This window comes from Pangasianodon hypophthalmus, chromosome 5 (assembly GCF_027358585.1).
Source record: "Pangasianodon hypophthalmus isolate fPanHyp1 chromosome 5, fPanHyp1.pri, whole genome shotgun sequence".
Taxonomy (NCBI): domain Eukaryota; kingdom Metazoa; phylum Chordata; class Actinopteri; order Siluriformes; family Pangasiidae; genus Pangasianodon; species Pangasianodon hypophthalmus.
Genome location: NC_069714.1, coordinates 30,224,153 through 30,239,752, shown reverse-complemented (window position 1 = coordinate 30,239,752; position 15,600 = coordinate 30,224,153). Strand labels below are relative to the sequence as shown.

Genomic DNA, 15,600 nt, shown 5'->3' with positions numbered 1-15,600 from the left:
CCATTTCATCATCATTGCTGATAAGGCCTATTACTGTGGTGTCATCTGCAAACTTGATTATGGTGTTAGAGAAACCATAAGTGGGTGTACAGGGAGTAGAGGAGCAGGCTGAGCACACAGCCCTGTGGAACACCAGTGCTCAGAGTGCGGGTGGAGGAAGTCATGTTGCCGAGCTTCATAGACTGTGGTCTATCTGTGAGAAAGTCCATTATCCATTTGCAGAGGGAGGTACAGATGCCAAGGTGCGTGAGCTTATTTATCAACTCGGCTGGAGAGACAGTTTTAAACGCTGAGCTGAAATCGATAAAGAGCGTCCTCACATAGGAATTGCTATTATCCAGGTGGGTCAGGGCGGAGTGGGGAGCAGTGGTGATGGCATCCTCTGTTGACCTGTTAGGACGATAGGCGAACTGGTAGGAGTCCAGTGTTGAGGGAAGGCAGGATTTTAGATGTGTGAGGACCAACCTCTCAAAACATTTGGCTATGATGGGGGTGAAGGCAACTGGTCTGAGGTTACTGAGGTCCATAGCTGTAGCATGTTTCTTCTTCTTCTTCAGTACAATAACACACACACACATCTTAGATACTATTTGATCTGATTATAATCTTGAAATTAGAGGCTGTAATACTGATCTCTGCCTCTGGATGTCAGTAAACACACACACCCTTCTATATGACAGTGGCAGAAGTAGACTTCCTGTTTCCGGTTTGTCCATGTGGGAAGTGTGTGTGTGTGTTTGTTAGAGATGAGTGAATGTGAGAACACACACACTGACAGTAACATTATTACAGAGGAGTTTATAGCGTTAGAGGATTTTAGCGCAACAGGAGCAGAGCAGGTCAGCTTTCCTCTTAGCTCTTTTATTACAGCTTTTCATTTACACACACACTTTACACAAACACACTGCACTGCAACACACAAAAATATTGCACTGTAACACACACTGCACTGCAACACACACATTGCGCTGCAACAAAAACACACTTATTGCACTGTAACACACTGCACTGCAACACAAACACACACATATTGCACTATAACACACACTGCACTGTAACACACACACACACACACACACAGTACTCAACATTACAGCAAAGACAAATGAATTTTATCTTACAGCACTTTCGGTACAGAGGTCACAGTTCTGAGTGCTTCACACTATTTATGATTTATTAGTATTTTAATATGTATTTGCTTTTATTCTTATACTGACTTATAAATATTTCAGATATCCAGCTGATTATTGATTATGTCTATATTACATTGCATATTTATAAATCTGTATTTCTGATATGTAATAGATTTATTCATTAAAGGGTTTATAATTAAAAGCTATGCTTTTATTTGTTTATGATCTATAAATATATTTTATTGTTGTTGCTGCTGTTGGCTTTTTTAAGATGAAAAAATATTGTAACAAACCTGTAAAACCATGTTATGTTTTTGTTTATGTATTTTTTTGTGCACTGTTATGTTCAATACAGTGCGAAAGTAAATTAAGAATATTTGTAAAACATTTTTAAAAATTAACTAAAAAAAGCATACACTATGTAAATGAAGGATGATGTAAAAGATGCAGATGTGTTAGAGACAGTTTAAGACTTTAATTAAATGCAGTGTAGTGTGTGTGTGTGTGTGTGTGTGTGTGTGGAGCTTAATTTGTTTACCTTTGCTCATAGTTGAGTTTTTCCGCCGGAGACACGCTGCTGGTTCATGAGCAGGTTTGTGGAGACTGGTGGTGGGCCGAGCGGAGCGGCTGCTTCGGCTACGTTCCCTCTGCTTTCCTCCACCGACGAGTTGAAGACGTGGAAGACTCCTGGCAGGACGAGGAGTATTTCAGCAGCTATGGAACTCTGGTAGGCTCATAATTTTATCTTCTGATTGTTCACTTATGTATTTTTTTCTTTGATACACAAGTGAATGATGCTGAAGCATTGAGCTTATAGTTAAAATAAAGTCACACTTCATCTGATGGGTTGTTATTTAATGGATTTTAAAGTAGAGTAATAATATTTCGAAAACAAATCCTTGTAGAAATGTACATTATGAAGCCTCCAGGATGTGATACAGAAAACTGAAAATCTTTTTGTGATTTAAAAAAGTACAGAAAAACAGAATATTACTCACTAAATCAAGTTTATATGGAAATATGTAGTATATAGATTATAGCTATATGGTGTATTATTAGTAATAATCTGTATTATATCTTATTTTGTTGTAGTATTGCTTATTTGTACTGATTTTGGTTTATTTCTGTATAAATGTCTTCATGTTTGCATTTATTATTATTTAATAAATTAACAGAAATGGATTAACAGAAATTAATCTAGCTGAATCTGGACACTCATTAAGTGCTAGAATGCTCGCATGGACTGAAATGATGAAATGAGATTATGTACAAAAACAATGCACTTTTGTGACACCTATTTGCAAGAAGTAATGCAAAATAAAAACAAAATTACAGGTTTAATTTGACTCATCCTCGTATTAACAGTTTACATTTAAGGCTGTAAGTTTATACCGGTTGTTATTTTGCGATTTGCACACAATATTAAAATCACATCCTGTGTGTTTTTTTTTTTTCCCCTCTCTCAGAAGCTTCACCTGGAGATGCTCTCAGACCGGCCGCGTACCGAGACTTACAGACAGGTGATCGTGAGCAACTGTGCCGCCTTGAGAGGGAAAGTGGTGATGGATTTGGGATGCGGTACCGGCATTATCAGCCTCTTCTGTGGCCGTTTAGCTCAGCCTGCAGCTGTAAATACAGAAAACACACACACACAGATACAGCAGGATTAAACAACACAGTTATTACTTCTGCCTTTAATACAAGTCTTTGGATTAATATTTGGCTAGTTTTATATTTTTAATGTTGCAATAGTAATTATACAGGACATTACTTGCTTTAATACAAACAAAACCCTAACTAAGGGATGTTGTAAGTGTGTGTACAAGACTGTTAATTCCACATGTATAAGTGATTTAATGAATGAATGGAGGTGCTGCTCCTAGTATGCTGTCATGTTAAACAAGAGAGGTATGATTAATGCATCTACAAAAATAATTTTCTATTCTGCTTCGATTAGTTTTTTAGCTAGAAACACTATTCAGTGTGGTGCTGTTATAGGAACATAATCAGTGAGGGCTGTGATTAAATGGAGTTACTGTTACCACCCTGAAGTTAATTATTTTTTTTATAACAGTGTTTTATTACTGTTATACCACAGCAATTTGCCAAGGATTACAATTTTTTAATTTATTAAAGAATGATGTCGCACTTTTTATCCATTTTTAGTTATATTTAATGTTGTGGAACATCCACAAACCAAGTTAGTTCCTGTTATCACTCAACTATAAACAGTGCTTCTCTTGAAGATAAGACAAAAAAAAATGCAGCTTGTGATGTTACCGACAAACCACAAAGTGTAAACTCCTCGGTCGGAAAACTTAAAGTTACAGCTTTACCTCTGACTGTTACAAAGCGCTAACACTGGAGACTCCTTCCACAAATGTAAAATACAGAAAACTTCACCAAATCAATGATTACGCACTTTTTTAATGTATTTATGTGGCCCGAGCGCCGTACAAGCTGTTACTATAGAAACGATAACGTATTAGAATGAGCGCATTGATATAAACCTGTGATTTGCAGCTGCACTACTTTATAGAAAATTACTCAACACCTTCTGACCAATCTGAATCCAGAATTCAGCAGCGATGTGATGTAATCATATTTTATTCTTTAGCATATTAAGTGTAATATAAAGTAAAAGCACTATAGTGTCACGTAAAATCCAAACTTCCTAACATAATTAAATCTTCTGCTATATAAAGTTACTTAACTCTGTATTGTGTTCTCTGCAGGTGTATGCAGTGGAGGCGAGCTCGGTGGCCGAACACACTGAGAAACTGGTGAAACTGAACAGATGCGACGATGTCGTGACCGTATTTCGCTCCAGAGCTGAAGATCTGACGCTTCCGTCCAAGGTGGACGTTCTCGTCTCAGAGTGGATGGGGAACTGTCTACTGGTATGATCCGAGAGAGAGAGAGAAACCAGCTTATAAGGGTGAAAAGGAGAAATTACACTCTTACACATTAATATAATTAAAGTTTTTTTATAACTAAATTTTTGCTCAGTATTTCAGTATTGGCTGTAAAAATCTGCAGTAAATCATTCATTCAAAATGCTGACCAGCCATCACTCACAAACATCCGCTAGGAAAATGGAGCTCTGCTACACTATTGTAAGAATATAATAAGTGTAATAATTGTGCCTCATAAAATTGGTCAATAATTCATGAGTGAGAATCATGGTCTCAATTGTAAGCCAAAATATTTTATTTCCATTTCATCAAGAATCACACAGCCCTTAATTTGTATTTGCTGATGGATATTCTTCTGTGATTGGCTCCTGAGTGTCACATGATCCAGCTCCACTACATTATACACTGAACGTGAGTGAATTAAACACCCGTCTGCATTTCTGGTTACTGTTTTATGCTGCGTGTAGAGTGTATTTTCTGTCACTAAACTTATCCATCTTACATCAAGCTGTGTAAAAGGTGTAAACTTCCTGGTTCAGATAGTGCAAGCGCAGTATGGATGTAAGAAATAGCAACATGGACAGACCTTTTGCTTCTGAATGGCTCAGGCATGGTGTATGTTAAGATGGTGTGTTAATTATCCAATAATGTTACTTATGTTAATTGTCTGGTGTAATCTCAGATGTGTCTCCTCCTTCGCTCATTTGGTTATATTCTATTATAGTTTGAGTTCATGGTGGAGTCTGTGCTCCGTGTGCGGGACCGCTGGCTGAAGGATGGAGGGATGATGTGGCCATCTTCCGCCTCTCTGAGCCTCGTTCCCTGTCAGGCCCACACCGACTACAGCCAGAAAATGGAATTCTGGGAAAATCTCTACGGCCTGGACTTCAGCTGCCTGCAGTAAGGAAATACCAGTCACTCTGCACATGACCGTCCTGAGACAATACGCTATAAAAACACACACTGGATATTAATCATGTGCCGATATTCCTTTTTCATATCATAGCAATTGCTTTTACACTGAGTACAAACTCATTATGTTCATTATAAACAAAATGTGCATGAGAAGTAGCAAGTAAGAGCATGGAGTGATTGTAACAACACTGTAAATTCCTGAAATAATTCTTTTTTAGGTTGTAATCACATTAGATACAGTTTACATGTAATAAAGTCCAGTACCTAACACACAAACATAAATCCTTCCAGAAATGGAGCCATAAAATTTTTTGATTATTTACAGTGGCTTTGGGGGCGGGAACTCTGGTCTAATTGGTTACAGTGGTATTGGGGGCGGGAACTCTGGTCTAATTGGTTACAGTGGTATTGGGGGCGGGAACTCTGGTCTAATTGGTTACAGTGGTATTGGGGGCGGGAACTCTGGAAGTTTCTCTAACGATAGACCTGCAATTAAAGAAAATTACTAAATTCTGTTTACGATCCAGGCTCATGCAGAAGACTGTCTTGTATAAACATTCTTCAAAGTAAGCTTGAGGTAATAAGGGGATATTTTACAATCCATTAGCATGTTTCATTTACATTTCACATTCACCGCTACCATATGTGTAGCTGCCCGATGAGTTTACCGTACTCTTGTTGGTGGCTTTTTTTGTAGCAGCACTCACATGCAGAGATTTTGTCTTTGGCTGTCTTTAGTTGCAGTGTCACTAAGTTGTGAGACCACTGATCTCAACTCACTCAAGCCCTCTGGAGGAGAGAGAAGGAAAGACGAGGCGAGAGGGAGGAGGCCATGATTTCATTGTCTAAGCATGCTCTGATCTCACTAGTAAGCATGAGGCCCACATAGCCTATAGGCAGCTCTCTAGATAACAACCAGTGAAAGATCAGATACGATTCTCAAGTAATCTTTATGTTACCATGCTGCTGGATAGATCAGTCTTTTAAGGCCACAAGGGCAGGAGTAGCCTCTTCGACTCTGTGTAAAAAAAAGAAGTAATTTCATTGAAACTTCACAAACACTTGCCCAACATATGAGAAGAGAATTTCAAGTTCTTGTACAAAGTATTGAATATAAAATGAAATTCAAGAAAGTTTATTTTATAAGTATGGATACTCTGCTGTTAAAGTAACATAGACTACTGACACACTAAAGTCACCACCTGTTTTCTTCAAATTTTTGCTCTTAAACAAATTCACTCATACATAACACATTTTATGTTTTCCCCTTTCTTGATAAAGTGAGGAATTTTAAAAAATATCAAGAGAAGCGAACATAAAAAATCTTGAAAAGATCTGCAATTTTTGGTGAGAAACACAGGGGTAATAGCAGTTCAATTGTCCATAAAAACAATATTGTGTGCTGAATATGTTGTATAACTGATTATTGTGTGTGTGTGTGTGTGTGTGTCTGTCTATATATATATATATATATGTCAGACCTGTTGCGCAGGAGGAGTTCTTCTCTAAGCCGAAATTCAGCCATCAGCTTGACCCTGATGACTGTCTCTCCTCTCCGTGTGATGTCATCACTCTGGACATGCACACACTGAGCGTTTCTGATCTGGAGGTGAGAACGGTTTTGCTCAGGAGAAATCATATGCATAACTAAAAATATCTGTACATCTGCAGTCTTTGTTATGGAAGTGAACTGCTCAGCCCTCCTGTTTGTCTTAGTGAGTCGTCACCTAGTAATCATTCCACACAATACGATATGATTTCGATTCTTAAGGCAAGGATTCGATATTTGACGATGCCACTGAATCTGCTATGATTCGAATGAGTAGCCTCCGATTAATAGGTGATCAGTTTTGTTCAGAGTCTGAGGTAGGCTTACCTCATTACGATGTTGACGTAGATATGGACAGATTTAAGGACAATCACCTTACTAGCCTATTAAATGATTTACACATCACTTTAAAAATACGAATTATTTTTACACACCAGTTGTCTGTCCTTGTTTGATAATAATCGATTCATGGTTGTTACATCGATTCAATTCATGGACTGTGCCTAGTTAATAGATTTCGTTAATAGATTTTAATAGGTTTTTGTCATTGCATGTGATTTATGATATCACAATATTGTATTTAAAAACACTGCACGTTTACTTGGAGGGTAGAATTAAACACTGATAAGGAAATCAGCTAGTTTGGGTTTCTAGCTGATTTGTAGATGTTTATACAAATGTAATCATTTGCTAAACAAATTTCTAGAAGCTGTGAGAAACTCTTTATACAGAAAGGAGCTGTGACAATGCCTGACTCTTAAGATTGTTTTCACGCTTACTGCTTTCTTCTCAACCGTATGCGACCGCTTTTACAAAGTGCTGCCATCTGTTTTTTTGTTTGTTTCCAATCGTGAAAAAAGTTCCACAATCCAGAAAAGTGCTGAGTGACAACAAGTACGAGGCCCACATCGCCTATAGGCAGCTCTCTAATATTCCAACATGTAACTAAGAAATTTTTAGGATCCATTAGTGTCCATTTTTAGGATATTCACTGGTACATATTGTGACGTTCCACTTTAAGTCAAGTCACACATGCAGCTCAGTTTCTCTTAATTATTTCTTATTTTGAAGTGAAGTAACTTGTGGCCAAGTATGGTGACCCATACTCGGAATTTGTGCTCTGCATTTAATCCATCCAAGTGCGCGTACACATATACACACACACACACACCTGGAGCAGCAGGCAGCCTTTTGCTGTGGCGCCCGGGGAGCAGTTGGGGGTTCGGTGCCTTGCCAGAGAGCGCTGGTCATTCACTCCCCCCACCTACAATCCCTGCCGGACCTGAGACTTGAACCCACAACCTTCAGGTTCACCTTCGGGTTGCAAGTCCGACTCTCTATCCATTAGGCCACGACTGCTTTTGAAGAGAGAAACACCAATCTGCATTACTGAGAATAATAAATCTAATCTGGGGATCAAGCTAGGCTGGTTAGTTGGCTCAAAGTAGCTAGGACTGTTAAGAATGTTGTCATGGTTACAGTGTGTGTGTGTGTGTGTGTGTGTGTGTGTGTGTGTGTGTGTGTGTGTCACATGATCCTAGACAGCATTTGGTATGTTTCAGACACATTGTACATAACAAGAGAAATGTAGATTAGTAGATTATGAATGGATTGTTGTGTAGCTGTTAAAGAGATTACAGAAGAACTCACGTGTGTGTGTGTGTGTGTGTGTGTAGAAGATGAGTGGAGAGTTCAGATTCACCATAGAAAGAGCTGGAACTCTGCATGGCTTCGCTGCCTGGTTCAGCACATTCTTCCGTAGTTTAGACGAGGGAGGTCAATCACTGGAGCTCAACACAGGACCACACGCTGAGTACGTCTGTCCTTCACTGATTTAACATTACAGCTCAAAATAATATAAAGTCTGTATGGTTACAGCTACAGATCTAAATCATGCTAATATGATCATAGCATTGTGACATCACAGGTTTTATTTAATGCTTAATTGAAAAAGATAATTATAGAGCATTTTATTAATAGGTTTATTATTCCACAACATTGAGCTGACTGTAAACAAAACAAATGATGTAAAATGTAAAAAAAAAAAAAAAAAAAACTATAATATACGCTGTAACAATTTTGTAATAATGCCTGTGAGCTTTTTGTCACAGTCAACAGAACATAACGTAAAATTAAATCAATTATAAACTATTATTATTTTTCTTCTTCTTCTCATTATTATTATTATTATTATTATTATTATTTAAAATGTTATTTTTATTTTATTTTATTACATTTTCTTATATAGTCTTAATTTTATTATTTTTATCATATTATTTATGTATTATTATTATTATTATTATTATTATCATTCAGTCCACACTGAATATTTAAAATAACAGAGATGGATGCATGTACATGTTACTTTTGTGCTCAGAAAAATGAAGCATCGAAGATTTCACCTTAAATCAAAGTGTTCATAATCCATCCTTTAGGTCGACTCACTGGAAACAGACTCTGTTCATGTTCGACGGACCAATCAGAGTTGAGGAAGGTGACTGTGTGGGCGGAGCCATCACGCTGCAGAGGAATCCTATTTGGAGACGGCACATGTCAATCACCATAGAGTGGAGTATAAAGAGGAGGAACGATACGGCTTTCTCTGAGGTAATGCAAAATCCAGAAGACAAAAAAAATTCAGAATTGTTCAGGGAACATCTGAGTGTGTGTTCATTGTTGAGAACATCATAAAATATATATATTTTTTACATTTCATAAACTATGGTTTAATTTTGGAAAAAACTGCTATTATTTGACTCAATGCTCACAGCATACACACACACACACACACACACACACAGGTACACTGAATGAGGAAAAATTCCTCTTTTGAAGAATGTAACTATAAAATGAGGTGTAGTTCAGTTAATATCAGTATTGTAAGGTTCGATCTGGAGTTTTTTATGAGCTAACCACATTACATCCTTACAGAGTACTTTTTCTCTTGTTTTCTCTCTTTTTTTTTTATTTATTTTTCAAATTTCCTGGTAAAGTTCTATCTCTAAACTCACAAATTAATTTGATTATTATATAAAGTTCTATCAGCCAGCACATCATCTTTCATGATGAATGCACGTGGCAGAAAAACTCAGTACGGTGCGATCGAACAGAAAACTTTAGCTGTAGATGTCTGACATATGCTCGGTAACATAACAGGATTATGCTACAACCTAAGTGGGAACAGGAATTAACTTGTTCCCCAGATGTTATATGTAACTATAAATGTTTAAAAAGTATGATGTGTCAGTCTAAAATAAATAAAAATCGTAACTGCTGGCAAATTGCTGTGGTATAACGGGAATAAAACACTTGTGGCAGTGCTGTTATAGGAAAATAATGAACTTTGGGGAGGTGACAGTGACTCCACATCATCACACCACCTCATCGTTGATTATTTTCCTATAACAGCACAACATGGAGTGTTTTATTCCTTACATATTGGCTATTTAAGGAGACTGAAGGAGGCTGTTCAAAAATCTGTTATAATTATCTCAGAATTTTCATAATGTCAACCTAAAAAATTCCCTAAAAAATTGTAGTGTGGATTTTGGTTTGTAAATGTTCATTTCAGAGGTTAGAGTTTTGCTAGTAATAATGTCAAAACATCGCATCTGAAAACTGCTCTTCGCCCAGAGGGAACCTTACAATACTACTGTTTGTATTAACTGTTATTATTTTTTTTTTTATTAAACATCTGTTTCATTACTGTTTGGTGTGTTTGTTTAAACAGAAGTGGTCAAAGCGTTTCCCCATGTGGAGGTGACCCTCGGCTCAAGATTCATCCAGTACAGTGCTGACACATTCCTGCTGGAATGTTTACTCTTAATATTTTTCTACTCCTTTAGACTACAAACTGATATTTTATTTTAAAAAAAAATGTTTGCTGACCAAAAAAGTGCAAAACACTCTGTTAATTCCTGATATTGACTCAATTAGTGCACTCCTCTAATGCGTGTAACGTGTTATGTGTTCTCATGTGTTCTGCTCTCAGCCAATCGAAACACACGGTTTTATACTGATATTAATGATGACTGTCTTATAATTTGACCAAAAGTACTCAGTTTTTCTGAACTGATGAAATAAAAACACTTCTTGATCATGGACTCTGAGTATTTGGACTCGACTGTGTATGTTAAGGGCTCAAGAGAAAAGACTAAAAAAAAAAACAGTGGCTCTTGCAGTCATGTGGTTTAAACTCACATTCATCCGTCCTTCACTCACAACACATTTTGGGCTTGATCTGTTATTTATTTATTTTTTCTTCTAAATAAGCATGTTTTTGTGTGTGTAATTGTTTTGATGACTTCAGACCTCCGAAGGAGTCCTGGAAGAGTAAAACTGAAACTGAAACCACACATCTGAAAGTTTACACCTCAATTATAATGATGATTAAAGATCATGAGACGTACTTAAAATACAATACGAACACAATAAGAGTGTATACTTTTATAGTTTTAAATACTAAAGCATAATTTAGAACCTTTTTTAATAAAATAATGATTTTATTTTATCTTTTGTTTGGCAGAAACATTCGCAAATGTAATACCTGCCCTTCAGTGCTATTACTTTACACATCCTAATGTAAAGAGTGATAAATGACTGACAGTGATAAATTACTCTATTTGTGTTGACTCCGCCCACTATTTTATACTTGTAGGGAGAAATGCCCCAAATTACACATACATTAAAGATATAAATGCAAAACCAGACATTATTTTGCTCTTGTCAAAGATGCAATCCTACGTAGAGGCTGTTAGTTAATCAGCTTGTACTTTTTTGTGGGCAGTTTACACTTGGTTTTACACATTTAGTAAATCAGGGCCTAAAATATTTTATCTGGAAACTCCTCTGTCATGAAGATGTTGGAAAACTTAAAGTTACAGCTTTACCTCTGTTTGTTACAAAGCCTTAACACTGGAGACTCCTTCCTTAAATCAAAGTTAAATCACAGAAAAATTCACAATATCAACAATCACACTTTTTTAATCCTTTTATGTGGAACATCCCCGATGTGAATGAGCCGTTACTATAGAAACGATAACATATTAGAACATGCACATTAATATAAATCTGTGATTTGCATCTGCACTACTGTCAGAGCTGCTGTTATTGAAAATTAATCAACAGCTTCTGACCAATCAGACTTGAGAATTTAACAGCACTGTGGTGTAATAGCTGCTAAAATAGATAAAATGTGGGTCTGTTATTCTTTTTTTTTATTATTATTATTAAAATAACATATGATTAGATAGACTTTTATATATTGAAATATATAATCTCTTGAATAACAAATGGCTATTTGATACACATAATAACATACATGTCCTATTTAACAAGTGAAACACAGCATAACTTTGAATCAAAATTCTGTGTATATACTGCAACGCAACAGCATGAAACACATTTTATCGATCAAACACCTACACAATACGTCTGCAAACAAGCAAACAATGAACTCCAGATCTACTTAGCTACACTACATCGCCTACTGCTCTGCTGCATGGTTTCAAAATGAAGCGTAACACTTTAAATACAGCGAGACGACATGCTGGTCATATATGATTATAAACACAAAAAAATTCACCCCAGTAAAATCTGCACACCAATAATCATAGCATAAATGTAAAGTACTGTGTAGCTGTCAAAGTGCTGACAATTTTACAAGTTTTACAGCAAACATTTTTATACAAGAGAAGCCTGTAATCCTCAAGCCATACATTAACCGTTTAAAACGCTAATAAATGCCATAAACTTACACACAACTGCATCAATTATCCTCACATCGCTTTCACAAGTCGATCAGATGAGACCCGTTTGGTGTAAGTGTATGAAATTAGCTTCTTCAGTTTTGCACTGGAGCTACAAAGCTAATGTGGCTAACAAACAACCTTGTAGCCTCCAGCTTAGCAAAGTGCACTACATGTGTGTGTGTAAATGATCCCACAGTGTTTTTGTGTTTTGTTCAGTCTCTCAAACAGACTTGCTGAAGTGTATCTGATACACTAAACATGGACAAACCAACAACGTCAACAGTCAGAGTGCAAACTCTTAGTCTTCTCAGCACATAATTAGCATAAGCAAATCACACACTCAGGATGCTAAACTGGTGGCTGTAAGCTTTTATTACTTGGTGATCTACTTTAACGTCATAGTTCCAGTGCAAAACTAAACTTCGGTGTAAACTACCTTCAGACACTAAACTTCAGTCTCTGCTGATCGACTGCATTTGAGGTACCAAGAACATTGTGTACAGTTTTATTTTTGGCTGAACTGTTCCTCAGTGGCATGCTGATAAGACCAAATAAATAAATAAATACATACTGTACATAAATAAATACATAAATAAGTAAATAAATAAAGGGAGTATAAGAGTAAAAGCCAAGAAATGACACAGTCAGTTTAATCCCTCAGTGCTACTCCTGGCTCTGGTTTTGGAGCGTGTGCTGACGTCAGACGTGTAGCGTGTCGCTGAAGTTGCCACATGTGGCCGAAACGGCGGGTCTCGGGCGTTATTTTTTCTTTTTCCCACCTCCTCCTCTTCTTCTTCCTCCTCTTCCTCCAGCTCATCTTCCTCTACTCCATAAACACTTTTCTCTCTCTGGTGCTTCTCGCAGTGATTCTCGAAGGTGGCCATGTCTGTGAAAATGACGTTGCAGACACTGCAGTGAAAGACGCACATGGTCGACTCAATGTCATGGAGCTCGTTGTGCAGTTCAGAGGTGCAAACGAAAGCGCCACAACACACACTGCATGTGTGTGTGAGCGAATCATTTGACTCTCTGTGAATCTTCTCATGCTGCCTGAGCGCTGAAACAGTCCTGAAGCTTTTACGGCACGTGGCGCAGGCGTGTCGGCCCTCTCCTGCCTCGACGGCCTGATGGGAGAGGAGGTGAGCGGCGGTGCGAAATGCCTCGCTGCACTTGTCGCATTTGTACGGCCGTTCGCCTGTGTGCTTTCTCACGTGTACGATGAGGCCGGACTTCTGTGTGAAAGACTTGCTGCACACACTGCACTTGAACGGCTTCTCGCCCGTGTGGAGCCGCCGATGGGTCTCCAGGTGTGACCCACGTCCGAAACACCTGCCACAATCCGGGCACTTGAAGGGCTTCTCACCCACGTGGACAGCCATGTGGCGCACCAGCTGAGACGGCCGAGCGAACGCCTTCGCGCACGCGTGCTTCCTGCACCTGTACCTGCTGCGCTCGTGCTTCCTGTCACTGGTGCGTGTGCACACGTGGAGCGCCAGGTGTGATGAGGTGACAAAGGTCTTGCTGCAAGTTGAGCATGAATATGGTTTATCTGCTCCTCCTTTACAGACGCGCCTGTCAGAAGGTGTGGCGGGGTCAGAGGTCAGACTTGTATCACATTCTGGCATCTTACACACCTCGGAACCAGGAGGTCCTGACTGCGTGTCAGATTCGTGTGTGTCCTCTTCCTTAATACCGCCATGAGAGTGATGCGTCACAGCACACGAGCTTTCACCTGTCATCTCTGTGAGGTGTCCAGGTTTTCATACATGGAGCTGCATCACGTGATCAGAGCAAGGTTGCATTTGATCTTTAGTGCAAATTAGCCAAGGCATGAGGACATACTGTGTTGACTTGATAGTTTCTACATCATCTCTAATACTGATGGAATTATTACCTCAAAATACTGAAAATACTAAAGCTTTAATTAGAGACAGATATGATTAATGCATGAGCTGCACAGATGTGAAGTGAGGTCAGTTATTTCAGGGCTGTTCATCAGCATCAGTAAGAATAACTGAGAATCAGCTCGACCCTTACATATGTCCTGTTTGAAAGTGAAATTGTCATGGAAGCTGCTGTGGTCCCATGCAGGCTGTAATGATTGCTCTAAAGCCAAGCACACAGCCACTCATGCAGGTAAAAAGGCTTGGATGTAGCTTTAAGATAAACCTCACACTGAATCACAGCAGCTGAAGCTCATGCGCTTTGTGTTGAGAGATTTTAAATAAATCAGGACTAATCCTCTGCGCACTAAACAAACCTCCACGCCGCATCACTCACTGGCTGCGGTCTGGGCTGTGTCCCAAATCAAACCCCAATTCCTCACAGTACTAGGCTGCTAGCGACAAAACGAAAGTGACTGCCCTGGTAACACTTCTTCCTCTGTGAAGCATCACAAACAGCTCAAGAGGATCACACTGCCCCCTACTGGACTGCTGTGCATTTAACACAGGATGATGATGATGATGATGATGATGATTATTATTATTTTTTTTGTCTCTATAGTACACTGTTATAGAAGAGAATTATTTATAATTGCACTATCCATTATCACCCAGATGAGGATGGGTTTCCTTTTGAGTCTGGCTCCTCTCAAGGTTTCTTCCTCATGTCGTCTCAGGGAGTTTTTCCTCACCGCCATCACCTCCATTAGGGATAAATTTATACATTGCAAATAATAAAAAAAAATTATATCCAGATTTCTGTAAAGCTGCTTTGTGACAATGTCCATTGTTAAAAGTGCTATTTATAAATACAATTGAATTGGAATTGAGTGATGATGATGATGATGATGAGGATGGTTGTTGTAATTCTTCTGTTTTCACCTACTTTCTTTTTCGTTTGTCTTTAAAATTTGTAATGCTATATTATCTATATCATTATATAAATAAATATAAATATTACAAATCTATTAAACAACTTAGGAAATACAGAATAATAATAATAATTAGTAGTAGTAGTCAGTAGCCTATTGACCATATATATTAGTTTATAAATAAATGTGCTGTTAAATGTAACGTATACAAATAAATATAAATACGTTGTTATAATATAATATAATATAATATAATATAATATAATATATTTCATTCCAATAACATATTTGAATCAAAGTTAAAATATAAGTTGTATTATATTATATAATTAAATATCATTTGGGTGTATTCTTTCTGAAAGCCCAGCATCCCCAGCCTTCCCATCATCCTGATAATGCTGATTCAGTAAGGGACTGGCTTTCGTTTCATTTTCATCCATCTGAAGTGTAGTACTCAGGAAAGCGAAACTCTGTGTGTGTTTTAAAGCCGAGTGGAGCTCAGAGAGAGACATTTCTCACCTCA

At 37.9% G+C, this 15,600-nt stretch overlaps 1 protein-coding gene across 2 annotated transcripts; it reads left to right on the top strand.

The window, feature by feature from the left end:
* The first annotated feature begins 686 nt into the window (after nucleotides 1-686).
* On the top strand, nucleotides 687-10,615 carry prmt2 (protein arginine methyltransferase 2). 2 transcript variants are annotated; one of them, XM_026913176.3, is made up of 9 exons: nucleotides 687-839; nucleotides 1,684-1,860; nucleotides 2,603-2,761; nucleotides 3,869-4,033; nucleotides 4,773-4,948; nucleotides 6,443-6,572; nucleotides 8,189-8,325; nucleotides 8,948-9,119; nucleotides 10,243-10,615. In XM_026913176.3, exons 1-9 carry the CDS (start codon nucleotides 747-749, stop codon nucleotides 10,273-10,275), a joined length of 1,242 nt encoding a protein of 413 aa, XP_026768977.2. In that variant the 5' UTR covers nucleotides 687-746; the 3' UTR covers nucleotides 10,276-10,615. The 2 variants fall into 2 exon arrangements, with proteins under 2 accessions (XP_026768977.2, XP_026768976.2); XM_026913175.3 differs by having other exon boundaries at nucleotides 2,600-2,761.
* Nucleotides 10,616-15,600: the final 4,985 nt, after the last annotated feature.